This window comes from Herpailurus yagouaroundi, unplaced genomic scaffold, assembly GCF_014898765.1.
Source record: "Herpailurus yagouaroundi ecotype Mexico unplaced genomic scaffold, PumYag 29, whole genome shotgun sequence".
In the NCBI taxonomy this organism is placed as follows: Eukaryota; Metazoa; Chordata; class Mammalia; order Carnivora; family Felidae; genus Herpailurus; species Herpailurus yagouaroundi.
In genome coordinates, this window is record NW_024412377.1 from 34,614,359 (window position 1) to 34,641,735 (window position 27,377).

Consider the following 27,377-nt stretch of genomic DNA (forward strand, 5'->3'; position numbering starts at 1 on the left):
CTTGAGGATTGCTATTCATAATCTTCAGCACCAAATTACTACCATTATAATAATTTGGGGGAGGGGAATCACAGGACGACTGTTTTCTTTGACCACCAATTTGGAAAAACACAAGGAACCTAGGACTTAATTAAAAGTAGTTGCTGGAAATTTTAAAAGTGTTCGTTTTGATGTCAAGATTACCTCGCTTGAAATGATTTCAAGACCCTGTTACATTCATTCCTTGCTCTATTGACGTCTTTAGTGTTTCAGGACATTTCAAACAGGAGGTAAGGGAAGAAGCGTTTCAACTGAATCACAGGAGGATCAAAAGTAGCTGTTTGCATCCGTTTGAGTTTGATCTACCGCTAATCTTAAACTTACTCATTAGTGTTCATAAAAACAAAAACCCAGAAGGTTAAGAAATTATCACTAAGTATTGAATGTAGACATGACACGATGATATGAGCTGATTGGGATTAGCAAATAATCTGGGTTAATTCCTAATTCATGTAATCCTAAGAGTTGATACGGCTCGTAGAGATGATCTGGTCCAGTATTACTGCCAATGTGAAAATTCTCTATAAAACCCCTGGGAGCACCAGCACCACGTTGGAGGCTCCTCTTATGTTGGAGGCTCTTGCTGGTTGGAAGCAGTTCATTGGCTGTAAAGTTTGATCTTTAATTGGTAACTCTTAATCTTAGGTTGTTTCCGGGAAAACACAGTAACTCTCTTCATAAATATTTACAGCCAAATTTATACATGCTGACCACCCACTTTGTTTAAAAGGTAAAAATAATAAATTATGAGTACAAATTCTTCCACACTAGATGAATAGCTCCTTGAGGACAAGACATTATGCCTTATAACTCTTTAATTCTGACCTAAGCAGAGTGCCTTGCTTATATCAGGTTTTCAAATGTTTGCTGAGTATGAATGAATAAATTAGTGAATGAATGAAATGAAATGAAACAAATGCCCATATTTAGAAATAGCACCTTGGCTGATTTCTTGCCTAAATTCTTAGTTCAGGAGGGAAAAAAAAGAATACTCAAATATCCGAAATATTTCTCTAAAACTTTATTCAAAGTTATTCACCTCACTGTCGATGAGGTGTACAGTTAATGCTCTGACAATTTCACCAGGCTTGCCCATTGCCGGCAATGGACTTTGAGAAACCCATTTCCTGACACCCAAAAGTTAAATTAACTCTTTTCAAAACATACCAAACTCCCAATACTTGTGAAAGTCTTACATGCACCATTTTCCCATTAATCTTTAAATGTGAACTTACATTATTAATCTACATCAGTAGATGTTAAAATGAAGTCATTTTAACAAATTATGACTGTACAAATCAAAATACCACTAGTTAATATTAGACAAGAGTATTTTACAAACACTACATTACATATTACCTTGCAATCTGAAACATTACAGTTCATATTTGTGTAAGTTTATCTGAGATAACTGAAACTTCACAGAATTTAACAGCAAATAAAGTTTAAAAAATTGAGTTCTGTACATTAGTTCCAACTATCTCTATGTTACAATCTATAAGGCTCATGTCATATTCAGCACCAAGAAGATCTACAAAACGATCTAACCAGTCTTATTCATCCTATGTGATAGTTTTTGTTGGTTTTTTAAGGTGAAAGTCTAAAAAAATGCTTTATAAATCCTACTTCCAGAATTTGAAATGGAATACTCTTTTTGGCTGGTCATACTATATAAAAACGTGGGTTGCAGTTTTTTGTTTTGTTTTTTTTGTTTTTCATTGAAAAGATACCCAAAAAAGAAAACAAAAAAAGAAAAAAAAAGGAATACTTACACCATGAATTTAGGCTGTCAGTCTTTAAGTTGAATTCATAACACTGAAGCATCAGAAGTAACCTAATAATGCCCTGCCTCATCCTTCCGTCTTGTTTTAAAAGTTTTAAAGGCAGCCAGAAAGATGTTTTACTTATTCTTCAAAATAAGGTGCAAAGAAGGATCCCAACACTTCCTCATACACAGCTCCACCGACATCTCAGTGTTGTTCAGTATAATCCACCTTGAGCCAACGATCCAGAAGCAGACCCAGAGGTACAGCCATAGCTCCCAGTGCAGCATGCTGTCTATGCCAAACGTCCACTCAACGCTAGCATCTCTCTGTTCACAGAGGTCATTGCAATAACTCATCCCTGCTGGCCTGGATTTAAAGCAACATTCCGGTTTCCAGAACCAGTGCCATATCATCCCAACTCTTCTCCCTCTTCAGGATTTATAAATTATAGAAAAAGAGCAGGTTTGTCTTGCCATTTTTAAACAGGGTTTGTGCATATCACATTTTAAGACCATACGCCCTGAACTAGAAACTTTTTTCAAAAACCACAGGTACTTTCAGTAAGCTTGTTTGTTCAAAGTACAAAATTCTTACGTGTTTAAAAAAATTAAAATCGGAGACCAGTACCTCTGCTTTCTTCGCCCAAAGCGCACAATTCGTCATACCACATTTAAAAACTAAGCTTCATGCATACAAATGGCCAGAGAGGTATGAAGTTTACAGAGCCCTTAAACATCATTCCGGTACATTAAGCATTGGCTAGACCACGACAGGAAGCATGTTAGCAAATTGAGCAAAGAGACTTTCCCAAGAACACGATAGTTTTCCAGGCTCCATGTCAGTCACATAAAAAGTTACATAACATGTAATCCTTTAAAATTGTCCCCAGACATCCCATTCCCAGAACTGTTCCCATACATACCCCCCACCCGAACCCACACTGACTTAAGTCTTCCACTTCACACAAGTATCTTAATGCTCCCCGTTACTAATGACAGCCGCTTCGGGTTCTGCCGCTGTTGCAGGGAGCCTTGGCACTTTCTTAGCAGGACTTGGAATGTGCTAAAATCGAAGGAAAAAGAGTTGTTGACTCCTTGGGGTTTTTTTAGAGACAGAGTGCTAATTAAAATTCTCATTAAAGAAAAACCTGAGAAAGGACAACTTTGGAGAGGTTGATGCTAAACACATATCCTATAGAACCTTTCAGGGAAGGAACTAAATAGCGATTCGTTACCTAATGGTGAAGTAATACACAAATACTCAGAGCGAGGGAGAGAAGACCACCGAGACCTTCCATACACAGTATTCTACTTGCTACTCTTGCGTTGCCAACTCTCACTCTAGCGCCACGACTTGCTACCTAATTTGTGTAAGAGCAAGAAGCGAGCCTATGCATTCATCAAGTTTGTGATGAGCAGATAAAATAAACAACTTCAAGGTCATAAAGTCCTTAGTTTAAAGCGTGGCCTTGACTTGGCAAATCATCTAACTTCTTGCAGCTTCATCTGTAGAATGGGGATAGCATCATTTACTCAAGATGGATTTTGTAAGGACTAAATCAGAAAATGTAAATAGGGGCGCCTGGATGGCTTAAGTCGGTTAAGCATCTGACTCTTGATTTTGGCTCAGGTCATGATCTCACAGTTCGTGAGTTCGAGCCCGACATCGGGCACTGCGTTGACAACACAGAGCCTGCTTAGGATTCTCTGTCTCCCTCTCTCTCTGTACCTCCCTGGTCTCTCTCTCTGCTCTTAAAACCAAATAAACATTAAAAAAATAAAATGTAAATGAAGTTCCTAGCATATAATAGGAATTCAAATCATTGCTATTATTGTTGCTGCTTGACAATTTATAGAGATTTGACAATGGCCTGAAGAGACGAGGGGGGCTCCTCTCTCACCAAGACATTACCACAAAATGAGCCTTCTCTCTACATCAGTTTTCCTTTAAATGTTGGTATTCTTAATAAAACCTAGTATTTACTATCCATTTTCAAACTGCTAATAATTTGAGTGCAAAGCACTTCATACAGTAGAAAATGGCACAGCTGGAATCCAACACCAGAGCCCTAGCTCTGAATTACTCTGCTTTCTCGACATTCCTTTAGGTGGCTCAGTCTCAGGTCCCCCGGAGATGTGGGGATGGAAATTTCTTACGCTGTCAAAGGCAGAGAACAAGCACGACGAGCTTTACCCACCTCAGTGGCTGTACTTGAATGCACAAGTCCCACTCCTTCCCCCAGGGTGTCGTCACTGGGAGAGGGGCGCCGGGCATAGGTCCTCCTGTGCTTCTCATCCACTCTGACCAAGTACCATGTTCCTTCAAAGAGTGAATCTACTGAACTCTGGGGAATATAGTTGACTAAAGGAAAGGAAGAGAATATGAAACGTTAGTTATGATATACAATTCACCTGGTAATAAAACTAGGGATAAAAAGTTGCGTATTTCCCCACAATTTTTACTGATACCGGATTAGTATCGAATAAAGCCTAGATGTCCTTATCTTACATGTAACATGTTTCATATTATTAGAGCCCTCCAATAGGCTTTTGGGTATAAATGTTTAAACACAATTTGGTATTTTTACCCAAGTGATGAGTGTCCTCTCTGAGCTTCATGTTTTCAGCAAAGACATCTGGTGCCACACAAGTTCTTGAGTCAAGTCTTGATTTAAGATCACATAAACTTGCTGTTATTTTATCAAGAGCAGACCCTAAAACAGTAAACACCAAAATTAAAAGACAAAAGTAGCATGCCCCAAAGCCTGAACAAAATGCTACCAAATGGAAAAACAACTTTTTGTTCCTTGTAGAACTACCTGATATTGTTTAATTGAAAGATATGATAGTATTTGTTTGGTGCAGCCTCCCTATGACATTTGTTTGGTATCAGACAATAGACAAGTCGGGAAATCAGTGGGATCTGAAACTATAAGTAACTTGTCTATGGTCAATACATGATCCAGTCTTAGAGTAATGCCAAGTCTTCCACCAGTTTTTCACCATGTTTTGCTCCTTCCTACTCAGGGAAGGGGCAAAAGTTTCTCAAAATATAAGCCAAAAACTAGAAACCTATAAAAATCAAATATCTTAGTATAAAACCAAACCAAAAAGAAACGGTTTGCTATTACTCGTATGATCAGACTCAAAAGTTGCCTGTAGTAAACAGATATGCATCCCTTTCCCTACCTATATCCCCTGGTTATAAATGCTTTAAAACTGACACAAAGGATAAAAATAGTTACTTGCTGAAGAAGGAAAAGTCAAACACTATGCCATAATAAGATTTTTTTTTTTTTTTTTTTTTTTTTAATGGGGTGCCTGGGTGGCTCAGTCGGTTGAGCATCCGACTTCAGGTCAGGTCATGATCTTGAGGTTTGTGAGTTCGAGACCCACATCGGGCTATCTGCTGTCAGCACGGAGCCGGCTTCTGATCATCTATCCCCCTCTCTCTCTGCACCTCCCCCCTTGAGCTCTCTCTCTCAAAAATAAATAAAACCTCTAAAAATATATATATTTTAAAACTGTTGGGGAGGAGGAAGTATAGTGCAGTGCTGTGTTCTTTCTTTTTCTTTCTTTCTTTTTAGATTGAGAGAGAGAGAGAGAGAGAACACTCGTGATCAGGGGAGGGCAGAGGGAGAGAGACAGAACCCTAAGCAGGCTACAGGCTCAGTGCTGAGTACAGAGCCCAACATGGGGCTCGATCTCACAGACTATGTGATCATGACCTGAGCTGAAATCAAGAGATGGTCATTCAACTGACTGAGCCCCTAGGCACCCCGCCATAATAAGGTTTTTTAAGCTCATTATATATTTTTTCTGACTCAGATGAGAGGGAAAAAGATCTCCCAACTCAGACATAATCCTGCCATTTATTTACCCAGTTAAGGCAGATCATTCAAGAGTAAAACTCTGGCGACGTTGAAAGAAGTGATGAAGATTCAAATGTAATTATCTGCGGGACAGATTCAAGTGCTCACTTGGGAAGCCTGCTGAATGGACCGTGGTACGGCAGCTTCTCGATACACACTTGTTGGGAGTGTTGGCATTTACCTGGTGTGGCATCTTGTGTAACTTTAAGGGAATACATGGTGGCAGCCAGGCCAGAACCGTAAGAGAACACACCGATCCTCTTTCCTGCCAGCTGCTGAGGCGTGTACCTGCGCAGAGGGAAGAAATGTCATGAAAAAGTCCCACTGGTCTAAAACTACAAGGTGTGGGAAGACTGAGTTGGGAGTCAAAATTCATCCTGTAGCCGCAGGAAGCCAACCTAGCGCTTTACAACAAGCACACTGGAAACAAGACTATTCGCCTCTTTGGGAATGATGGGGCTTTATGAAAGTCATCATGTCATAAAATGAGTTACTCTGCCAACCAGGGATTTACAGTTCAACTGCGGGTCAAGAGTAAGAAGACCACGAGAACAGCAGCCAGGAAAGCCAGTATGAAACGAAGTACCCAGGAGTAACTGCAGCCTCGTCCCATTTCTCTTTGGGTCAGTGGACAGTAGGTAGAGAGCCTAGCAATAAAATGTCATCCTGTGACCTGCCAACAACATGCCTGCCAGCAGCTTCAGTCTTCGAAATTGAACATCCCCAAATGAGAGGAGTGAAGCAGCCGAAACGGGTACTTACTGTGCCAGAACAGAAGCAAGGGAGCCATACACTGATGATGTGTACATATTTCCATTTTGATTTGACACAAGCAAAGATGCCTTTGTTTTCTGATTAAAGAGTTCAGAACTAGCCTTCATAAATGCCTTTTCCACATCTCTATCAAAGTAGGTATCTTCTAATTTAACATCCCTGAAAGATTAAGAAAAAAGACCATCTTACAATGCTCAAAGACTACATTTTTATTATACTAGTGGACGTAACTAATACTCTAATCGGTGTGTATGATTTAGTTTCCTTATTTATTAAAAGCCAAGTAGCAACATGCTAATGGTTATGGAAGATGTAACAGTTGCACACATACAGTCTTTTTGGTTGAAGTTTTTTATAATCATGTTAAGACAACTTAATTCTAGTGGGTTTATAAACTCACTAAAGCTTCGTCGCCACCAAGCTGAATACACTACTCTTTCAAGTCCATAATAATGTCTATTTAGTTAGAAAAGTCACGATATTACAGGAGCCAGGTCTTAAAAAGTTGAGTAGAATTTTATTAGACGTAGAAGGGCCACAGGCAAGAAGGAACAGGCATGGCATTCTAGGGAGCCCCAAGAGTGGGGAAAATGTGGAAGGAGTAGGAAAGGCGACTTTGATAGCGGCAGTGTGTGAGATGGGATTGGGCACAGGGGCTTGAGAGGCAGGGAAAAGATTTCAGAGGCTGTAGTAGTAAATATGAACACTCATCAGGCTATATTATTATGGTGACAACAGGAACAGATCTAAAAGGAGGAAATCAGAAAATATGAGAAATAACTAAAGAATTCATGTAGGTAAGCCACCACCTGTCTGGGACTCCGTTTCTTCACTAATGACATAGATGGGTTAGACTAGATGACTTTTAAGATCCTTTTGACTCTAAAATTTTCATGTCTATAAAAATAATGATACTCTCACACAGAAGGAAAACAATCATAACAACTCCTCTTACCCAAAGGCTTCCAGGCCACTATAGGTACTGTTTTTATCTCTGTTCTGGTCATTAAGGAAGTCATTCAGCAACATCCGAGCTAGAGATTTCTGAACCAGCTTACAGTAGGGTGAGTGGAAGATCATGAAACCAAAATCATTCAAGGTAAAATCTCTATCATTTCCCTCTGAAAGAGAAATGCAAAGAAATTATGAAATTCATTTAAACCACTATCTTTGGAAGGCTGATTTTAGAACAAGGCTACGATGTTCTTATATCTTTAAAAAGCAACCAAAAATATACTGTATAATGAAATAATCTCTAATGGCTTAAAATGCAGATCAAAAAGACATCCAGAGATAGAACAATATCCACTACCACATCACTGTTTCCATACTTAAGAGTCTAATTAATTTAGTAGGTTGGGGCCAGCTTTTTCTGTTTTGTTTTTTTTTTAACCTTATTTTTTTAATGAAAGACAATACAGTAGCAAATAGCAAACTGTATAACTTGTGGCATGGATAAGTAATTTCATGATATTTTTGTTTCCATTTAGCAAGCATAGACAAAGTAGAATGTACTTCTCACTATGGATCCTAATAAAAAGCTAGAAAATCACTGTATTGTTAAATACTGTTAAACAGTATGACATTTTACACAATGCAAGAATGCTTCTTCTCCAGGACCACCATGAATCTTACTATGTTATTCAATCTTACTATGTTATTCAATTTTTAACCCTCTCTCACAACCTCTATAAAGCAAAGTTAGTTTATGGAAAAAGCCTGATTTATATGATACTGTGTGTTTTAATAGCACTAATTCAAATACTGTACTGTTGAGTATATCTCAAGAAATTTTTTTAGGATTAAAGATAGAGATTAATGAGGACACTGAAAAAGCAAGTATGAATTCACAGGTCAAATGCAAACAACCTATGGGGCGGAGGGAGTCACTTCAGCGATTTATTTTCATTAGAGTTTGCTCTGGATCACAGTTGCAAAGTAAAGCCTTATAAAAGTACCTCTGTCAAAAGATGAACAAAATTCAAGTTTTTTTATTTTGAAAGAGAGAGAGAGAGAGAGACAGACAGACAGACAGACAGCACAAGCAGGGGAGAGGCAGAGAGAATCCTAGGTAGGCCATAGAGGGAGGGAGAGAATCCCAGGCAGGCTCTGTACTGTAAGCTCAGAGCCCAACACAAGGCTCGAACTAATGAACTGTGAGATCCTGACCTGAGCTGAAATCAAGAGTCGGACACTTAATTGCCTGAGCCACCTAGGTGCCCCCAAGTCACTTTCTTTAACCCTAGTTTTAATTTTTTACTGAGGATAAATCTAAGTATTTTTGCACAGACATACCTCATTTCCAAAGCTTACCTGTTTTCCGAAATTACACATTCCCAAAAACTATGGGAAAATGCAATCTGGTAGGTGAGGGAGAAATGGTTAAAGGACACTCCTACAAAGCAATATCTCACTAAAGATACTTAGTATATCGCACTGCCCTCAACAGATACCAAAACCAAGGAGAATGGATGAAACCCACCTTTCTGCCACTGCGCACGGATCTTTTTGCGGTAGACAGCATAGCAGCGGTCTAATGCACCGAGGTAGCACTGTATGGAGAGTTTTCCATCTACTATAGGATATTCAGAAAGCATATCGGGCTTGTAAAAGTCATAGGCGTGTTGCATATGCGTCCCACGAAGTCCTATTAGAACAAAAAAGGAAGATGATATGTATTTCTGCTTCTTGATGTTTGTATGTTAGTAAGCACATCCCATTATATGGGGACTTTCCTTAATAATCTGCTCTTGCCACTTGCAGTATAGAAATCACAAGGTGAGACCAACATGTGATTGAAATGAAACAACAGTATCCATGGATAGGCCTAAGACTTCTTTCACTGCAACATTTTACACAAGCTTCATATGTCTAAATGGGACATCACAATTGCTCTACTGAACTGAAAACAAACTAAACTTGTCATTAATGAGTGACTATGGGCCAGTTGCTCTTTTTGGTTGTTACTTAAACCCATCTTACTTCTCTGTAAAATGAGAATGATGTTACTTACCTCATAAAATCGCTGTAAAGACTAAATACAGTAACACAAATAAAGCACTGAGCAGGCAGTACCCGCATTTAATGAACACTCAGTAAATACCGGCTTCTGTTTCTGTTTTCAACTTTCTTGGCACACTTTGCTAATAAAAAAAGAAATGCTCTCTCAAACACTCACCTCGCTCAAAAATTAAAGGAGCATTTGGCCCAATGAGCAGAGCAACAGCTCCAACTCCCCCTGTAGGTCTAGCATTTCCTGTGGCATAGACAGCGATATCTCCTGCAACCACCAGGGCATACCGTCCTGAAAAATATTTTTGTTAATATATAAGAAGGTGATCACCACTATAAATATCACACATATAAACTGAAGTCTTCTATTTTTCTAGAATGTGCTTTCCTCATCTTTGGCAAAGAAAAAAATATTCCAAATTTTTATAATTTTGTCCTACATGATAAAGATAACAAGTTTATAATTCAGCTTAGTTGAAAGAGCTATATTTCTGAGCATATTCAAACAAGCGTAACTGGCAAGATTGCACATGGCATTAATTAAAAGGTCGTTTGGGCCTATGCATCCTCAAGGAGAGTTTCTTTGGAATAACACGTAACATATAACATGTAACATACCATCCCAAGAGCTGGACTCAATCCAGTTAACAGCATTAAAGACAGCAGCTGTGCCTCCATAGCATGCATTAGTTGTATCTATTCCTTCTATATCTGTGTTCCCAGACTCCTCAAACAGCTGCATCAAATTAGTCTTCACGGACTTCGATTTGTCGATGATTGTCTCCGTTCCAACTTCTAAACGCCCAATGCAATCATACGAAAGGCTATTTCTCTCCATAAGATTCTGAACCACAGTCATGCAAAGAGAGTTGATGTCTTCTCTATCGGTACAGAAGCCCATTCTGGCCTGGCCCAAGCCAATAGTATACTTTCCAGCATCTACACCATCATACTTTTCCAACTCTGCTTGATCAACATATTGAGAAGGAAAATAGATCTCAAGGGCAACAATTCCCACATCTTTTGGCCAGCAGGCTTCTGCATTCAAAGGAAGTGACCCAGGCATGGTGAAAGAGCTTGAGAAAGAAAAACAGAAAAAAAATGTTGTTTTAGGTTATAAATTCCAGATTGTCAAGTTCAAACTTAAGACATCAACCTTAAAAGTTCAACTATCACCCAAAATGTTAATTTAGGTTCTAAGTTTAGTATATTTTACTTAGGGCAGTCAAGTTTATTTTATAATAATAATAATAATAATAATAATTATTATTATTTTTATTGAAGTATAGCTGACATACAATGTTACATTAGTTTCAGGTGTACAACATAGAGATTCGACAACTCCATGCAATATGCTCTGCTCACAAGTGTAGCTACCATCTGTCACCACACAATCTTATTGCAATACCACTGACTATATTAGGGGCAATTTTAATACGTGAAAGTAGTCATTGTAGTATGAATGGAATACTATTATTTAAAATTACTGTCTTTTACAAAGATTTGCACCTGATTTAAAACTAGACCTTTTCAGGGGTGCCTGGCTGGCTCAGTTGATGGAACGTGCGACTCTTGATCTCGGAGTCATGAGTTTGAGCCCCATGCTGGGCACAGAGATTACTTAAAATAAAATCTTTAAAAAGCAAAACAAACAAAACCCTGGACCTCTTTAGATTTAAGAAATGATTATTAAAGGTAAAGAAAACTCAAATAAGATCCTTCTGTTGTAAAGAACTATAAGATAAAATACAATGACAATTAGTAATATGGTCCACAAATCAGAATTCAAGTACCTAATCCATTCCTGGCCACCCAAGAACGTTTAAATAAGTCAGTCAGTCACTCATCATAGATATATGGATTATTCACAGCTATTGACTTTAAGGGACTTTAAAAATTGTTAAATCAGGCGCGCCTGGGTGGCTCAGTCAGTTAAGCCTCTGAATCTTGATTTCGGCTCAGGTCATGGTTTCACAGTTCATGAATTCGAGCCCTGCACTGGGCTCTGTGCTGCCAGTGTGGAGCCTGCCCGGGATTCTCTCTGCCCCTCCCTGCCTCTAAATAAATAAACAAACAGACAAACAAACTTAAAGAAAAGCCATACTATAGAAGTCTACCAAATCAATCCATACAAGGCCCCTGTTATTATAAAGAACCCCACTCCCTCACCCAGAACCCATATGATTAAAATTTTAAGCAAAAATAAGTTCCAGGACCCATCACAGGGTGATATGCCAATATCCTATACTTTCTACAGCCAGTATATAGGCAACAAATGATCACAAGGTATCACTTAGCTTCTAAATCAGGGGAAAAAAAAAACTGATTCAAATTTGAAAACTGGTAATCCATATATTACTTATGTGGCATCTAGATAACACCTCTTAAAACCACCCCTTCTTGGGGCGCCTGGGTGGCGCAGTCGGTTAAGCGTTCGACTTCCGCTCAGGTCATGATCTCGCAGTCCGTGAGTTCGAGCCCCGCGTCGGGCTCTGTGCTGACAGCTCAGAGCCTGGAGCCTGTTTCCGATTCTGTGTCTCCCTCTCTCTGACCCTCCCCCATTCATGCTCTGTCTCTCTCTGTCTCAAAAATACATAAACGTTAAAAAAAAAAATTTTTTTTTAAACCACCCCTTCTTTTTTTTAAAAGGGCACTATAGAAAACTGTTGCCACACTATACATACTTTCAGTAGTGCCTAGATTTATTTACTAACAGTAAAATAAATGTGCTAGCCACTCAGCACCATTGCTACGTGCCTGCCTACGGGCAAGTCACATGACCTACCAGAGTCTCAATTTTTTTTAAGAGATTGTATTCATTAAGAGAAGTTATTCTAAATTATTTCTCACAGGGGATTATTTAATAGAGGGAAACGGTTTCAAATTTGTTGGCTGGGCTAGAGGAGCAAAAAGGGGAAGGTGGTTATTCAAATCCCCAGAGCTCACACTCCTGCTGAAGCCGCTGGGGCTGTCAGCACTAGCACCTCTGCTACTGAGCTAGAGCCAAGATACCCCTCCCATCCCAACCCTTCCTGCCACCGCCACTGACAACAAGACCGCCCCTTCTTCCCACCTTCCAATCTCTCTTGAGTACTTCCATGGGCAGTCTACCCAGAACCCAGCCGGCACAGGAGTCAGAGGAATATAGTCATCAGGCTTTGAAGAATGGCACAGCCTGTTAGTTTTAGAGAAAGAACCTTTTCTTTGTTTAAACTTCCACAACGTGGGGAGCCGGGGTGGCTCTCAGTCAGTTGAGCATCCAACTCTTGATTTCAGCTCAGGTCATGATCTCACGATTGGTGGGTTCGAGTCCTGCACCAGGCTCTGTGCTGACAGCATGGAGCTTGCTTGGGATTCTCCATCTCCCTCTTTCTCTGCCCCTCCCCCGCTCTCTCTCAAAATAAACTTTAAAAAGAGAAACTTCTACAACTCAATTTCCTTTTTAGGCATCACACAATTGGAAGGTGCTATTTAGGTGACAGAATTTCAGGTTTTCGTTGACCTAAAGGTCTTAGCTTATGAGAGTTACCTGGGTCCTACTGGTTCACCAACCTTCTACAGCATTGACCAACTCACTACTTTGACTCCTAAACGTGAAAATAAGATCCTATATTTATGTCATTTGTCCCCTGCCACTCTGCAAACTCTGGTATATTATCAGGTATAATGAATTACAAACTACGGACATAGTGAGTTGTTAATTATGGAAATCTTGACAGAATATCTAAAACAGAGAGGTTATCCTTAAATCATGTAATAATCTACTCTGAGCCCATAAGCCATCAAGCCATGAGTATATTAAAACTTAAAAAATAAGCCCCTAGAGATATAATCACAAAATCTAAGTTAAAGGTCTTAAGGGTGGGGCGCCTAGGGGGCTCCGTCAGTTATGTGTCTGACTCTTGATTTCAGCTCAGGTCATGATCACACAGTTGTGGGATCAAGCCCCCCACGTCAGGCTCTGCACTGACAGCACAGAGCCTGTTTGGGATTCTCCCCGCCCCTCCTCCACTCATGCTTACTCTCTCTAAAAATAAACAAACATTAAAAAAAAAAAAAAAAAAAGGTCTTAAGGGATATCATTGAATCTTCCTTCTAAATACAAGAATCTTATGTATATGTTTTTTTATTCACCTAAACAATGACAACATGTTATATGCCGAACATTTGGGACCAGTTTCATAGGAGATAACCCTTGCCCTTTCAAATAAATATTCACCATCTTGTGTGTAAGATACAAACACCTAATACTAAACAAGTGAAACAGCAGAGACAGTCAGATTATGTTATGGAGAACTACCCAACCCAACCTGGTGGCGGGGCAAGAGTGGGGAGAGAGGCTTCTTGGTTACTGGTGCTGACTTGAGTCTTAGGAATGAGTAAGGAGTAATCAGTAAAGCTCTACAGAAGCAAATGGTGGTAGAAGATTTTCAGCAGGGTGAACAGCATACATAAAGGCACAGAGCAAAGAACTATGAAAAGTTTTACTAATTTACTAAGTGAAATGTGAGGCCCAGGGAGTAGATCAGACAAGTAATACGTCAGTAGAACTAGGTCAGGGTCAGGTCATAACAGTTCTGCTATGCTAATGGTAAGGAGCTTCGACTTCATCATAAAGACATTAAGGTGCCATCAAGGTTTTAAACAGGAGTGACCTGGGTCATATTAGTGTTCGGATCAGTGTTTTTCCAACTCTGGAAATCAATTTAGTGGGTGGCAAACAACATGTTTTAAAATGTAATAGTAAAGAACAGAAAATATCAGATTGCATGGCACACAGTAAATTTAAGAATTTTTTCATGAAAATTATGTTTCAATTATTCACACATACCCTGGGTTGCAATATAAAGTATATTTCTTACTGAGGGTCATGGTCAAAAATTTTGAGAGTCAACATTTTGCACAATCACTGGTGCTGTGTAGAGAACAGATGTGAGTTGGGGAGCAGATACAGCAGTCCAGAGAAGACAGGTCATGAACCAGAGCAATTACTACATGATGGGTGAAGAAGGAACAGCTTCAAAAGATATGGAAGCAAAAAACTAGCAGAAATTGTGATTGACTAGAAGTTAAGAAAAGAAGGAAGTGTTTAGGATGGCTCCCAGATTTCTATCCTCAACCGTCAACACTAGACAGAAATTCTGTCAAATTGGCTACATTAACAGAGAGGCATCTGTTTTCTTCTTTTATTCTTTCCCCTCTTCCTTGGAAACCTAGCAGTTTATGATCATCTACACTGCGTTACACTGAAATTGAAATAAAGACATAATGGAACTAAAATGTCACTAGGCAGATTCTCAGTTTATAGTAAAATAACATGAAGTCCTCTGCATAATCCACAGAAAAGAGTTCTATAACTAGTGTTTAAAAACAAAGACCAGTCCATATCCCTAGAAGAGGAACCCCTCCTACATGCTATCCTCGAAGTCACCAGGGGAAGGAGGATCACCCACCTTCCCAGCCTTTCCCACAAGCTGAAACTTTAGGTTCTTTACAACTCTCCAAACTGCTCTAAACGTCCTGAGGACACTGTGATTTCCCTTGCCTGGCCAACAGCTTGCAATGCTTTTGGAAAGAAAATGGACAAATATATACAATCTTCTGAAGGTATAAACCAGTTTATAAGAAGCCATAATGCAAGGCTTTGATCCCAGAATTAATCCATATTTACCATAATCTGACCAGCTCTGATCAGTTCTTATATTACGGTACTTAAGAAATAAGATATAACTCTGTTATTCTTAAACCTCCGAGGGGTTAACTAAGTACCTTGTTTCATTTGGGATAAAAAATGTAGCTTAACTAACCCACTCACATCAGGTTGAAAGTCAATCATGACCCTAATCTTGGTATGGAAAAAGTTTTACAGTATCTGACTCAATCAATATTGCTCATTGTTTGAGGGGTTTTGATGGCCAAGATGTTTATTATATTCCCAATAAAAAGCCATCTAATTTGAAATATTTAGCTTTTGGTTGAAATTAAGGGAGAGTAAGATTAAGTAGGAAAAGAATGGAAAATTAATACAAGGAAGTAATTGTTTCCATGGCATTTCAAACAACAAAAAATATGGTATAGTTTCTGAACTGTAATCTTTACTTTTAACTATCCTATTAAGCATATGCTCTTGTGTTGTCCTCTCAATGCTCTCTGAAGCAGGCCAAAAATAAATTATAAAAAGGAAAAGAAAAAAGCCAGCTAAAGATCTCAGATTTTCACATTATGGTGTTAACTCCATACAGAATGGGTTAATTCACTATTCTAAATACCACAAAAAAACTCTAAATAGAATATAGTTTAAAAATCTGACAGTTTAGGGATGACTGGGTAGCTCAGATGGTTAACCATCTGACTCATGATGTCAGCTTGGGTCATGGTCTCACAGTTGAGGGATCGAACCCCACATCGGGCTCTGTCGGGTCTGCACTGAGCATGGTGCCTACTTGGGATTCTCTCTCCCCTCTCTCTCAGCCCCTCCCTCACTCGCACCTCTCTGTCTCTCTCAAAATAAATGAACTTAAAAAAAGATCTGACAGTTAAAAAATCCCCTTCAAATATTTTTAACCTTTTGCCCATAAAAAGGTATTTCGTTATTTTTCAGAGCACTGTATGCGCAATTAAAAAATATGTAAGTGGGATAATGGGGATTCTATTCTGCATTTATAATAAAATACAGAAATTTTCTTTCAAAATTTTCAAAAGGAGAGAAAAGGCACACTTTTTTAAAAAATCAGTTTCTAGATTTTAAACATCAGTCTGACAATCACAAAATTGAATGGTCTCCCAAGGCACTACAGCATTAACTCGTGTTTAAAGATAAGGTATAACTCTGTAATGGATTTTAAGAATGTGTGGGGCACACAAATGGTTATTAGCCCTGGGATGAAAATTAAATCTCCCCCTTCCATTGGAGAGGAACACTTTCCTTCGGCAGCACGACAGGATGCCATACCTGTGTGAGGGATAAAGGACTGTAGTCTCCAGGTCTGTCACTCTGGTTCCTCCTTCAGGCGCTAGGAATTTCAAATAAGAACTTCTTTTAAAGTCATAAACCACCACACGAATTCAAATAATGACTCCAATTCCAAGTGTGTTCAAATAAGCATTTCCTTGCCCAATCACATGCCATAGAACAAATTTGACTTTGCTTGGAAAAATGGTACTTAAAGCTTATTAAACATCTCCACCTTATTTCATTAGTGCTTATAATGGTAGGTTCGGTCCCGGTAATGACCTGACATACGAAGTTCGTATTACCGATTCAGGTTTTAAATCAAGTGTGATGCTGGGAGAGTTGTTAGTTGTCTTTACTAACTTTGCATTATTAAGAATTGAAGGAAAGAAATATCAATAAGTTGTACAGGACTAGCAAGCTCTGGAGTAATGAGATCGATACATTCAAGAGCTTGCTCTACACTTTTAAGAGTTGGTGGCTTTAGTGATTTGTGCCTCTCTGAGCTTCAATTTCCTCTTCTATAAAATGGAGTGAAGGGACTCCTGGGTGGCTCGGTCAATTAAATGATCGACTCTTTGATTTGGGGTCAGGTCATAACTGCACGGGTTCATCAGATTGAGCCACATATCCGCTCAGCACTGGGGCTCAGTGCAGACAGTGTGGAGCCTGCTTGGGATTCTCTCTCTCCCTCTCTGCCCCTACCCTGCTCATGTTCATTCTCTTGTGCTCTCTTTGTCTCAAAATTAATAAATAAGCTTAAAAAATGTTTTGTAATATCAAGCACCAACTCATCATTATCCTAGTTCTTAGAATTTTTCAAATGAAATATGTATCTTTCTAGCAAGACCTAATTACCTTCCTGTATTTAATCTTGTGCTCCTAGTTTTCAACAGGTCCGCCCTCACCCTTCCCAACTTTTTAAAAAGTAATTTTCCCTATAGTGCTTGTGTTAAAAAGATAAGCATGCAGTATCAAGACAAACGAGCATTAAGCTTTATCATCATTTAAATTATGTGGAAATGCAATAGGAAGGTGACACTGGAGCACTTTCTTCAGGCCATCTGTTCTGAAGGAGTATTGCTCGAGACAATAGTTCCTATATTAACGAAAACACAATTACCTTTTCTCTCTATGTAATTATTGGCAAACTTAGCGTCTGCCCTTGACTGATTAACCAGAGACCGCATTCAGTAGTCTGAATTATTTTTAGTAAATAATTTAGTAAAGATTTATTTCTTTTACATGATTACATTTAAGAGCTCCTCCCAGATTTAGTTCCTTTTATTTCATTAAGTTTAACCGGGGGGGCCACCCGAAATACATTCCAAAAAATCTCTTTCGGGCACCTGGGTGGCTCAATTGGTTAAGCATCCAACTTTGGCTCAGGTCATGATCTCACAGTTCGGTACGTGAGTTTGAGAACCACATCGGGCTCTCTTCTGTCAGTGCAGAGCTCACTCCAGATCCTCTCCTCCCTCTCTCCCTGCCCCTCCCCTGCTCATGCTCTCTCAAAAATAAAAAACATTAAAAAACTTTTCAAAAGATCTCTTTGATTACAGAATTATACATACACTTTGAGAAATAACCTGCATTTTGTTCTTTGCTATTTCAATTATGCTTTTGTAACTTGCAAATTAAGCAGACCACAGGGACTAGTCCTCACTGGTGAGGGGAAAACATGATTCCCCTTCCATGTTGAGACTATTTAAATAACTTAGTAATATTTCTTCTTGAAACCATGTAGGCATATGTATTTGGCACTATTTTCCCAAGGAAATTTCTCCTGAACTTCCAATATTCCCTCTTTCAATTTTGATTATTTAAATTCGGGGGGGGGGGGTAGGGGGAGACAGGCAGAGAGAAGAGGAGGGGAGGAGGAGAAAGGGGAGCAAGAGAAAGAGAGGAGAGGGAAGAGAAGAGGGGAAAGAAAAGGAGACAGAGAAAAGGGCATTAGAGCAAAGAAAGAAACACAAGAAAAAAGATTCACAGAGGACTGCTGTGCTACTTAAGCTCCCAGGAGAAGAAGAGGCCAGGAGACCAGGAAAGGAAATGGAGGGTGTAAATGCCACTTTGGGGAATAACCCATTAGAAAGGGATTTCCTTTCTCTTCTGCAACTGCTAGAAGGGTTCTCTATCGTGACTGAAACAGCAAGGCCAAAGTCTCCAGCTGACCATCAGCTTATTTCTAACAGAAGGTCCCTTCAGGGCAAATCATGGAGCAGCATGGGTCAGGATAATAAGCAGTTAATAAACCGCAAGCGGCTGGGCACTGTTACCACAAAGCCTGTTTGGAGCCTCCAGAGGCCCAATATAGGCACTTCTAGTTTGGCAAAGATTAAAACTGAAAACTGCTGAGACTGCCAGGGCCAACCAGGTTCATGCAGTGATGCTTTCTCCTGGGGTTTATTCAGAGTTCTGAATTCCATCTTTGGCATCCCTCTACAGCCTTGATTCAAACAAGTAGTCAGAAAAGTTCACCCAGCACACAGTTTGGTCCATGATAAATGGTAAGCAGTTGCCTGCTGATCTTTTTCGCTATAAAAGGAGAAAAATCCAGGACACCCTTTCTCATGAGAAAGAGCTGGCCATCTTTCCCCCTTAGGAGCAAGCATATAAAACTACGGTGAAGGCTTTGGCAACGCCTGTACACTCTGGTCTAGTTCTCTAAGTAAAAAACTGACATTCCTGCCTCTCCCCAGAGTTACTGGTCTGCTTATAAATTCTACTCCTATTTCAAGGCCCTGTTCTAAGCTGCCTCTTCCAGCAAGGTTTCCTAGAGTTTTCTCATCAGGGTCCCGCACTTCTTCAGCAAGTATGTGATTCACTCAAAGTCTTCATATTCTACTCTCAATGGAAAACTAGTTATTGACAGTCTTCTTATCCATACTAGATTCCTAGGCTCCTAATGGGAGAGGGGGTGTATTTTGATTCTTTTGAAATACCTTTGAGACCTTGGAGTAAAGGGCATTCTACTGCCAGTTTTTGAGGAGCTAAATTTGGAGTTATCACAATTAGAGGACAAATCGTTTAGATTCAAGTACACAGAGCAGCCCTCATTAGTCAGTTCCTTTTGCTATCGCTTTGTAAATGAGCTGCAGCCCCAAATAGTGCCTAGAAGGTGTTTCAGAAGAGTGGCTTTCTACTGAAAAATGTAAGGAGTCTGTTGGTCTTAGCAACATTCCCGTATGTATACATCCCCAGGCACACACCCTGCCAAGATGAAGACTGAGCTCCTCTACTCTATCTACACTCGATTGACAGACAGCAACTGATCATTACATGCCAAGTGTCAGAATGAATAGATTATTAAGAACTGAGTCCTACCACCCTCTCATTAGATTGGGTAACATGTTTTCAAACCTTCTGAATCTATACCACCATCTTGAGAAACACAAAAATATCACACCCTTCTATTTGGTTTGTTAGTAACCCAACATAAAATTATAAGACTCTGTTCCTTTCTACATGAAACTAAATATAGATTCTGAATATATAGCCGATCAAATTCCTCGAACCAGAACCTCAACTGCATCTCCCTTCAGCTCCACTGCTTTATGGGTTTAAATAATTTTAGGGTACCCAGGAAACACACATTACATCAATATCAGGGTTTTGCACTTCCTTCCAGAAAAGCTAGCTAAAATCTCAATTCAATCAAAAAATCTTAGTCATTCCCACAGTTAAGAATAACAATGTATTCCATTTGCAACTATGTGGATGGAACTAGAGGGTATTATGGTAAGTGAAATTAGTCAGAGAAAGACACAGATCATATGACTTCACTCATAAGAGGAATTTGAGATACAAAACAGATGACCATAAGGGAAGGGAAGCAAAAATAATACAAAAACAAGGAGGGGGACAAAACATAGAGACTCTTAAATACAGAGAACAAACTGAGGGTTGCTGGAGGGGTTGTGGGTGGGGGGATGGGCTAAATGGGTGAGGGGCATTAAGGAAGACATTTGTTGGGATGAGCACTGGGTGTTATACACAGGGGATGAATCACTGGAATCTACTCCTAAAATCATTATTGTACTATATGCTAACTAACTTGGATGTAAATTAAAAATAAATAAAATAAAAAAGAATAACAAGGTATAAAAGCACTCTAGATAAATACTTAAAGAAAACGAAATGAAAAGCAAGGCCCAGAAACTACCAGTAGATGATGTGGCCTCTTATGGCCTCAAACATAATATCCCATAATTTCTCCCCATTGGAAACACCTTCCTGAGAACTGGGGTTCCTGACTAAACTAGAACTGAATAAAGGATAAACCTACACATTTAGGAGAAAGAGACTTGCAAAGGTTAAACACTAAGGAAATAAAGTCTTTCTCCTCTTCCATAAAATATGCTATCCCTACCCTCCCCACCCCCACAAAAATAACTGAAATTTTAAAAAACAAAGTTTTGATCAAAGAAAGAACACAAACGGCTTAGACGTCTCAAGATGCAAAGAACCATTTGGCACAGATCCATGTTAAGGACTTCCAATCCGCCTTCTAACAGAATCTGTACAATGAAAGCAAGCCCAAGCTCCATCGCAGAAGGACAAACCTGTTAACTATATGAGCACTTCCATTTGTCTTAATTTTGTCACGTAGCCTGCCACTGTTTTTCATAGTTCATCCGTGCAATCGAGCAAATGTTACTTAGCAGCAGCCAGAACATCTCCTTCTACTGCAGCTGGATGACAAGAGCATCAGGAGCAGGAAAGACATACCCCAGAGGTGAGCCTCGAAAAAAAAGCCTGTGATGGCCAAGGCCATAGGGCAAACATGACAAGCAGAGATAATCTCATTATCTGTTGTCCAAATCCCTCCTCCAGGGTAGGTGAGAGTAATCTTTTTCTCCACCACTGGTCAAAGCAGGACGCACGTTTTTCAAAGACACCATATACTTGGCTTTGAAATGTCCCTGGCTTAATCCAAAACCCACTGTGTGTGAAGGCCCTGTGGGTGCCTGCCCATTACATCACCATATCAGGTCGGGCTGGCCCCGAAGCTATTAGCAGGAGGGAGGTACGGGATTTCAGAACACCAAGGAAACCTTTTTTTTTTTTTTTTTTTTTTTAATATGGGCATAAAAAATATGGAGGCGGGAAGGTGGGAGGCGGAATCTGTGATATCTGACGCAAGCTGCCTGAAGCAGTCAAGAGCCCAAGTATTCCTCCAGGCTAAATCACGGTTGTGATGCTTTCTTGCACCTGAGCCAGGGAACAAAAGTTATGCCCACTTGCCAGCAACTCTCTATGTGGCTGCAGGAGGACACACCCACTTGCCATCCTACAAGCCTCCATCTAATTATAATCTTCCCCATCCTTCGGCGTCCACCCTTAACCCAAAGCTCCAGGAACGTCCTGGCAGCCCAGCTCATCGTCCCCTCCTGATGCGCCTCCCTGCCCCCAAATCCCCTCCCGGCGATCACAGCCACGTCCCCGGCACCTCCAGCACCTGGCTATGTCATTTAGAACCCTAGCCCTCAACGCCCCTTCGCCTTCTTCCTTTTGCGACTCCTCGGCCCCTCGTCAGACCTACCGCGGTGAGAGCCCCAGGGCCCCTGGCAGGGGAGGCCCCTCACGGCCCTGCTCGCGGCGCCCCTTCCTCTCGGGCCGGGTCCATACCTCCTCCCCACCCGAACCAAGCAGGACCTCCTACGGGCCTAGTCAAGGACACCGCCTCGGCCGGCCCTCACCTCGCCCGCCCGCAGCGCCGCAGCAACTTAGCTCTCTTCCGCGCGGGGCACTCACCCAAACGTGACCTCCGGGTGGTGGTCGTGGACAGGGAGCGAGCCACGAAAGGGCAGTACGCAGGGCCTCCCCTCCACCACCAGCTTTATAGCCGCCGACCCACCCGACTCCGGCAAGGCCGGCAGTCGGTGGGAGGCTGGGCAGTGGTTCCAGCAGCCAATCGTGGCCCACAGAGTAGCCCGGCAGCGCCCGCCCCCCAGCCCGGCTTCTACCAATCCGAAGAAAACTAGAGGCGGGATCTTGCTAGGGTTTTCCCTCGTGGCTGGAAGGGCGGGGGAAGGGGCGGGGATAAAGTTGGAGGGCCGAGGAAGTGGGGTGAGAGAGTGACGTGGGGTGGCCCGAGAGCCGGCCTGCCAATTACAGAGCGGCGAGAGACAGCGAGAGCCAACAGGAACGGAGTGAGAGGTTCTCCGACCAATGGGAGTTTAGTGAGAGGAGACGGGAGCCAATGAGGTCTCCGCGTCCCACCACTGGGGAGAGATGGTCAAGTGTGGGAGGCAAGTTGGTCCCCACTTGGGACTGTGTCAGGTTGCCTAGCAACAGATCTGGGTTTCACCTGTAAGATTTCTGAAATACTTATTTTGAATTCAATCTTAGCGTTTTCTAGTTTCCAGAGAAGCCAAGCACGCCTACGTTACAAGTTGGAACAGGATATCACTCAGAATTTGTAAATGTGTAAATATTCTAAACACCCGATTTGTAAGTACCTAATACCTCTATTCAAAACTACCTTGACTTAATTTTAAGAGACTGCTATTGGTACAATTCTTCCTAAGGAAACTGGAACAAAGTTTGGGGTTAGACACCGGTGAGGACGCCAGTGACTTCCTGGCCTGAGCAGGGAAGTTGATCACGATTGTAGGAGTTTTGGTAGCCCACGCACTCTGAGGAAAGGAGCTCCATCTGACCCCACTGTACCTTCTGAGCTTGATATGTGGTAGATGCCAAATAAAAGGTTGTTGAAAGAAGGAAGGGCCCCATAATTGCCGGTGTAGCGAATCTATGGGATATAAACTACCTAACTTCCCCAGAAAAGAGAAAGGAGCAAGAGAGGAGCAAGCTGGAGGAAATCGCCGGGAACACCATTTGGGAGAATCCAAAGGGGGATAATTATGGCCTTAAATTAGACTCTGCCCCATCTCCTCCTCAGACTGAGAATCTGTAAACTTTGCTTTGGTGGGGGACCCTGAGAGTTGTTCGTATCCCTCCCCCTCTGTTTCGTTGAGACCCAGGAATGCTGCTAATACGTGGTCATTGATGATTCTGTGCATCGCACAACTACTGTTATATGAAATTTATTATCCACTATAGATATTAACCTAGTAAAAGACATTCTCAACAGCGAAGTGGCAAAATATACTGGCAATGGAACCACTGTGAACTGGTGGTATAAATTACTTGGGGGGAATAGGCCACTCAATGGCTGTCACTCCATAGTATTGCCCAATTCATACACTCAAAAAGTAGATGTTAAAGAGAGACAAAAATTGGCTGGTTGTGATCAACAGCAATGGGGGGGGGGGGGGGAGAGAATTAAACATTCTTGGCATAGAATGCATTGAAAAGCAGTAAAGACAACCAGAAGAAAGAAGATACAGCTTTATTCTTAGAAAGGGAGAGCAAATAGTTCCAACTCCGGGAGTTCACAGTAGGAAATGATTAGCCAGATAGTCGTGAGAATGATCATCTTGCACAACAGGAAATTCCCACAAGGCACAGATTGTCTTTTTGATCGAATTAATCTTCAGTTAAGCAAAATGAGCACAGTTATTGATAACTGGGAAGCTAAGCAATAAACCATGAAATGGGTTAATAATTAGATACAGAGCATCTTAATTGAATTTTTAAGAACAAGCCTCAGAGATTCTGTGAAACATAATAGATAATACCAAGCTACACAAATATTAGCTCTGGCCCATGCAGTTGAGGACAAAATATACATATATTTATCTCGAAAGGGGCTGCAAGTTTTTTTTGAGTTACGATTTTATACAAGCATAGTCAAGTCAACGTCATACTTGAATGTGCATTTTTAAGACATTAAGATCTATGTTTCCTTATAGTTTCTAAGTTGAATGCTAAGTCATGTTGGTCAAGCACTATAGATGCTACACATCAAAGGCAAAATATAGTTTATTGTTCGGCCCTGCTTTGAAAGGAACAAAAATTTTATTAGAGGCAGGAAGATGTTATGATAGCATTTAGTATTATAAATTCACCCATTGGACAAACACTTACTTTTGTACTTGCTCTGCAGCAGGGATTGTGCCCGGCCTATGCTGTCCAATAAAACAAGGATTAGCTGTATGTGGCTCTTGAGTACTTGAAAAGTGGCTAGCACAAAGTGAGAGAAGTGTAAATTACATCCCCGATTTTAAAGACTTAGTACAAAAAAAGGAAATATCACCTTAATTATTTTCATATTGGTACATGTTACAATAATACTTTGATTATGTGGGGTTAAATAATATATGTTATTAAAATTAATTTCACCTGTTTCTTTTTAGTTTTCGTGTAACTGCTGGAAAATGGAAAACTTTGTCTGGGTCCCACTTGTGCTAGACGGTAGGAAGACACAACAAAAGACTCTTTCCTCAAAGAGTTCATAGTCTAAAGAATGGAGAAAAGTAAAAATGGCAAAAGGCTGGGTTTCCAGCTTTTATTTCACTAGATAAAGAGTAGGAGAGGGTGGGGTAGGAGGAATTTTCAAATTTGCAATTCTGTCTCTTCAGGTTTAACAGCTTTATTTTGCCTAAATATTCCATAGATTGAAAGTTTAATTCCTTCTCAGGGCTATTTCTCCACAAGTCCCTCTACTGGGCAAGATGGCACCTGGATTTGCTTACTGGGTTGTTGTCACATCAGAGGAGGGTAGGGCGCTCAGCCATGCCCATGGGTCCTCATACTGGCCTCCCTGTGCTCACAGGAACCCGGGCTCACCTCTGCACAGTCCTAAGGCTCATCATGGCTTTCATTGGATGCCCTACCAGCAGTCCTACAGCAGACCTCTGCTAGAGGCTCCCTCAGTCCCTTTTGCAGCACAGCCCCTCAACATGGTCAGTTTCAGCTCTTCTGTGCTCTGCGCAAGGTGAGGAGTTTCTGTACTGCTTCCACACAACTCGGGACCTGTCCCTACCTGACAGCACAATGCCACTAGTTCACCTCCACTGCTGCACTCCACAGTAGGCTTGTGGTGCCCAGGGATATAGTCTCCTCTCTCCAGAACCATCGCCTACCCCCTTCCCAAAATTTCTTAATGGGAACTTGATTGAAAACCCTACTGACTTAGCACTTTTACCCCCACAAACAGGTGGTGTTTCCAACACAACTCCTCTCTAGGGTTTTATCTCTTGCCTTTCCTCTTTCCCACCTTACCCCTGAAAGGGTTGCTACTGTGTGAGGACGCATGACAGGTATTTCTTAAATAACACAATTAGTAATCACAACATAGTTCAAGCGTTATACAAAGAAGCATGCCCAAAGGACACTGGAGGTTCAGAGGAGGAGGACCTAACTCATCCTGGTGGCAAAGGAAGGCTTTCCAGAGCAAGTGGTATTTGTCCATTTATCACATTCAGAGATCTGTATTGAACACTACAGTGTGCCAGGCACTGTTCTAGGCTCAAGGGTTCATTGTGGCACACAAGACAGACACAGTTTCTGATCCAGTCAAGCTTAGTGGAGGAAAACCAAACATTATGTAGGAAAAAGAATAAGTTGATGTCTCTTCAGGCAGGGATCATACCATGAAGAAAAGAATGCAGTGGAGTAATGAAACAAGAAAATGCCTGTTGGGTGGACAGGTCCATGAGGTGGAGAGGAAGAACCTCTCTAGCTCTGGAGTCAGAGGGATGCCGAGTGAAAGGGCCTGGAAGGGCAAAGGTTTGCCCAGTTGAAGAATAGAAAACAAAAGGCCCATGTGTCTGAGCTGAGTTTTGGAGGAGTGACGGGAGATATCTGGGTCGTGGACCAGGGAGGGGGCATCATTTCAGGGAAAGGGAACCATCAACTGTATAATGTGGGACCTGCAACTTCAATCAAGAGTGATAGCCTAAGTCCAAGTGGTGGTGAGTTCCAGTAAAATTTCCCTCGTGCTGGGTTTTTCAGGTAAAAGGAGTGTTAAGAGAGCAAGAGTATGATATTTTTTCCATATAATTTGGGAGGCAAGGGAGTGAGTTCAATGGAATGTTCTTCCTACAGTGTGAGGTTAATCTACTTGAGGTTAATCTACTTCTCACTTGTCAACATTTGTAGTAAGGGTTTATTGAGTGTATAGTGTTTTTCAGAGATTATAATATGTGTATTGTATACACTATCCCTCTAATTCACCACTGTGTAAAACCCAATTTACAAACGAGGAGTATGAGGTGCAGAGAAGTTAGGTAACTTGTTTCAAGTTACTCAATTAAAAAGTAGCAAAAATGGAATTCAAATCCAGGTCTTGTGATGTCAAAACCCATGTTCCTTCTACTATTGTGTATACAGAAACACAGTTGTGTTCAAAGAGGGTAGACTGGGGTGGGGTGGTAGATGTCGAGTAAGGCAATGTAGGTAACTTCTCCCAAGAGGCTTCAGAGGACAGCACCGAGTACCCTGGGGACTCTTTTGGTGCCTGGCTCCTGGGCTCAGCAGACGTCTTCTATCAGCCTTCTAAGAACAAGTCCGTCTCTGAGGGGTGCACTACATTGACCACGTTTATGATGCATAAATCAGAATGCCAGTTCACTACTGATAGTACAAAAGGGACCCCAGCCCTCAAAGTCCGCATGACTCACCCTCTAGGTTAACCAACATGGGAGGTCGTGTCATCCTCGGACATTGATTGTACACATGGAATTGGGAAGAAAATTAGAAACACAGCTCTTTCAAGCTCCTCTTCCCATCAGGTTATGGTGACATGACATATCCATTTTTCAATAGGACGGTCTTCCAAATAGGAATGAAGATATGCCAAGGCCACGAAACTACCAATGAACTTCGCCCATGCCACTTGAAGACTGGCTTTGCCAATGGCTCAAGAACACTGGATACACAATCCACTCCTAATCTCTTCTGTGACCCATTCTTAATTGGGCATAGTTTGCGTTTGTATCTGTGACTTCTTTTTTATGAAGCCATGACTGACCATCTCTACTTCCCATTCTGTTCCCTAAACAAGTCAGTACAATCAATCAGGTTAAAGCCTAGTCTTACTGCCTGAGTAACA

At 41.0% G+C, this 27,377-nt stretch overlaps 1 protein-coding gene and 1 long non-coding RNA gene across 5 annotated transcripts; one reads left to right on the forward strand and one right to left on the reverse strand.

Annotated features, from left to right (window-relative positions):
- Positions 1-1,041: 1,041 nt before the first annotated feature.
- HMGCS1 (3-hydroxy-3-methylglutaryl-CoA synthase 1) lies at positions 1,042-22,317 on the reverse strand. 2 transcript variants are annotated; one of them, XM_040496452.1, is made up of 11 exons: positions 22,172-22,317; positions 16,415-16,475; positions 10,081-10,538; positions 9,629-9,754; positions 8,933-9,097; positions 7,406-7,571; positions 6,439-6,609; positions 5,858-5,964; positions 4,393-4,518; positions 4,003-4,166; positions 1,042-2,867 (listed from the first exon to the last, which is right to left on the reverse strand). In XM_040496452.1, the coding sequence occupies exons 3-11, from the start codon at positions 10,526-10,528 to the stop codon at positions 2,778-2,780; spliced, it is 1,563 nt and encodes a 520-aa protein (XP_040352386.1). In that variant the 5' UTR covers positions 10,529-10,538; positions 16,415-16,475; positions 22,172-22,317; the 3' UTR covers positions 1,042-2,777. The 2 variants fall into 2 exon arrangements, with proteins under 2 accessions (XP_040352386.1, XP_040352394.1); XM_040496460.1 differs by lacking the exon at positions 16,415-16,475.
- Positions 21,777-27,377, forward strand: LOC121044339 (uncharacterized). 3 transcript variants are annotated; one of them, XR_005797255.1, is made up of 5 exons: positions 21,777-21,963; positions 22,779-22,870; positions 24,679-24,736; positions 25,098-25,259; positions 27,092-27,377. It is a non-coding gene; the product is annotated as an uncharacterized LOC121044339 (long non-coding RNA). The 3 variants fall into 3 exon arrangements; XR_005797253.1 differs by lacking the exon at positions 21,777-21,963 and having other exon boundaries at positions 22,639-22,870; XR_005797254.1 differs by lacking the exons at positions 21,777-21,963; positions 24,679-24,736 and having other exon boundaries at positions 22,640-22,870.

Bases quoted from the DNA above. Each gene is read 5' to 3' on its own strand.
- HMGCS1 (XM_040496460.1), bottom strand. From the start codon at position 10,528: ATGCCTGGGTCACTTCCTTTGAATGCAGAAGCCTGCTGGCCAAAAGAT. The intron at 9,098-9,628 runs GTGAGTGTTTGA...TTGTTCTAATAG, and splicing joins TCCTTTAATTTTTGAGCGAG to GACTTCGTGGGACGCATATG. The intron at 4,167-4,392 runs GTAAAAATACCA...CCTTTCCTTTAG, and splicing joins AGAGGACACTCATCACTTGG to TCAACTATATTCCCCAGAGT.